The sequence below is a fragment of the Tupaia chinensis genome, unplaced genomic scaffold (assembly GCF_000334495.1).
Source record: "Tupaia chinensis unplaced genomic scaffold, TupChi_1.0 Scaffold000231_1, whole genome shotgun sequence".
NCBI classification, from domain to species: Eukaryota; Metazoa; Chordata; class Mammalia; order Scandentia; family Tupaiidae; genus Tupaia; species Tupaia belangeri.
In genome coordinates this window covers 1,470,346-1,472,947 of record NW_006159706.1, presented here as the reverse complement: position 1 = coordinate 1,472,947, position 2,602 = coordinate 1,470,346, and the positions used below count along the sequence as shown (strand labels likewise).

The 2,602-nt window shown below is 52.1% G+C and overlaps 1 protein-coding gene across 1 annotated transcript in view; it reads right to left on the bottom strand.

The window, feature by feature from the left end:
- LOC102501639 (zinc finger protein 689) overlaps window positions 1–2,019 on the bottom strand; it is an 8,038-nt gene extending 6,019 nt beyond the window's left edge. Inside the window, exons 1-2 of the mRNA XM_006148153.3 lie at window positions 1,385–2,019; window positions 1,064–1,177 (exon numbers count right to left, since the gene is read on the bottom strand). Coding sequence (XP_006148215.1) covers window positions 1,064–1,177; window positions 1,385–1,589 — 319 coding nt within the window. The 5' untranslated portion in view covers window positions 1,590–2,019. The remainder of the gene's footprint in view (window positions 1–1,063; window positions 1,178–1,384) is intronic.
- Between the last annotated feature and the right edge of the window lie 583 nt (window positions 2,020–2,602).

The following is a 2,602-nucleotide window of genomic DNA, read 5'->3' as shown; positions in this document are numbered from 1 at the left end:
GGTCTGGGGAAGGTAAGGTCCAAGAATCTGCACTTTTTTTTTAGAGAGAGACTTTTGCTGTAGGGTACGTGCGCTCACCTGAGAGACAGAAAGCAAGAAATCACCCTCTCCCCCCCAGAAAGGATGGCCATGCCACAATCTCTTCTCCATTCTCTTAGGATTTGGGGCATGCATACACCATGTGCCTGGTGTGAGTTTCAAGCCTCTGGGTCTGAGACTCAAATCTCAGTGGACCACATGGGAGTTCAGCGCCTCAGCCACCATGGCACTTGCTGGCCCCTGACTATACTACACTTTTATCCAGAGGTTATCACACCTAGATGTACAAATCAACTTGTATTTAAAAAATACAAGTTCCTAGAAATGCACAAGAACAAATCCATTAACAGTTATGGGATGTAGTCCCTAAAACTGTATTTTTCCCAATTTCCCAAAATGACTCATATGACAAACAGCCATTTGACAACTTTGACAAAAAACTGAGATTTTAAGCAAGGAAATATGCTTAGCTTATCTTGGTTTAGGGAATCTGGCCTAAGAAACTCCAGCCCAGACAATTGTATCTGCTCTTGGGGATGGATCTGGGGCCCTTCTACCTGAAATATGTTAACCAGAGTCTTGCTTGATCCTGAGAAAAGTGATTAGGGTCACTCTGCCATAAGAGCAAAAAGAGGCACCAGCATTCCAGAGAGTTGCTCTCTATGAGCTCCTTTCAACCAAAACCTAGAAAATTCAGGGAAGTTTAAGGTCTCTCCAATCAGGGCCCAATTCAAAGAAGCCTAGGGACAGGGCCCCAGAGGAAGAGGCAGGAGGAGAGTTCCTTTAGAAGCTCACTGACTCATTTGCAAGATAGAGACCTGCGGGTGATTTGCAAACTGACAGGGGATCTCTGTGGCAGACGACCCCACATTAGCAGACAAGACGCTAAGGTTGTGAAAATGAACACAATAACCATGGCACCAGAGCCTGGGTCATGGGTACCCCTAGGCAGGCCAGATGGGAAGTGGGTAATGAACTGTTAGAACGTTACAGGAGGGACGCAGACCGTGACATTTTCACTCACTTCTTTGGATTGTTATCCCTCTCGGGTACTCCTGCGGATCTAGGGCAGCCGGTTCCCAGTCATCGGTATTCCGTTCCAACCAGGAGATGAGGGCTGGTTTAGGACCTGCGCACCCTGGGGAAGCAGAACCAGTCAGAGGGCCAGCTCCTAGGACAACGCTGGGTAAAATATCTACCCGACAGCACCTCCTTGCCAAGTTCCTGCCCCTCTCCCCTGACACAACCTGGTCGCAGGCCAAGACTCTGGAACTCCCTTGCCCTCCCCCACCCCCAAGCTCCTCCAACCTTCAGGCCCCGTTAAGTGGATTGGGCCCGGCCTCACCGAGCGCGCCCAGGTGGCCGTAGTTCTCCCGCATCACGTCCCGGTACAGGGCCCTCTGCTCGGGCCGCAGACACCCCCACTCCTCTGGGGAGAAGTACACGGCCACGTCTGGGAACTTCACCGCCCTCGGCCTCCTTCCCCTTCTCCGACTGGCTCCGGCCTCTTCTGGTCCCCGCGCGGAAAGCGGAGCCGAAGGCGGCGCCATTGGCTCCGAGAAGCCGGCGCCACGGTCTTCCCGGTCCCGGCCTTGGCCCCTGGGCGCTGGCGAACCCTGGCTGAGCCCCCACCGGACTAGGGCTGAGCGTGGCCGGAGAGGCCCGGAGGGAATCAAAACCGGCCGCCTGCAGGGCTAATAGCAACCTTTGGCTGTTACTCAGGAAACTCCTGCCCGAACTTGGGTGAAAGGCACCGGAAGATGCCTTCGGGGAAAATGGCGGCGGCGCTACTACACCGCCTTTGCCTAGAACACAGGCAGCTTCCAGCTATCGATTTTATTGACCGGAGCGCCATGCCGGCTTCCTAACCTCTTTGCCCTCAAGTGTAATGGCGCTGTGATTGGGCTTCACGCCCTCTTTTTTTGCCCCCTCCTCTCCATTGCACGCGTTCATTGGGCGGTGATCGAAGATCGAGCGTTCTGATTGGGTACCGGCGAAGGCGGCCTGTTTAAACGAAGCCGACGGATGCGTAAGGGCAAGAAGCTGGATCATTAGTGTCGGCCGACTACATTGAGTTCTGTAGCGGTTTGTAGCGGTTTGGGAGTCCTAGAAGGCCGCTGGGCAAATTTCTTCTGTTTTTTGGCATATTCAGCCTATCTTAGGAGGATTTGAACGACAGAAGCACTGTAAGCAACCCAGAGCTGAGATCACCCTGAGTTCTTTTTTGGGCTTTCTCAGAGGAACCTTCCTTTGGATAATGTACCCTTCCTTGTGGCCCTTTTGGGAAGGGAGTTCGCGTTAGCATTTCCTGGGAGCTGGCGCTATGCCCAAATACTATACATGTCTTCGTATTTATTCCTTTCTACCATTTTGTGAGCTGATGGTTATTCTGGTTCTACTGATGAGGAAACAATCTCAGAGGGATTCCATGAGTTTCCAAGTTTCCTGCTAGAAGGAGGAAAGACAAAACTTAAACTTAGCTGCTCAGACTTTTATTCATGTCACTGAAGTGGGCATCTGTCCTTTGCATTATTCTAATTTGCTTGCTAACTCGGGGACCCAC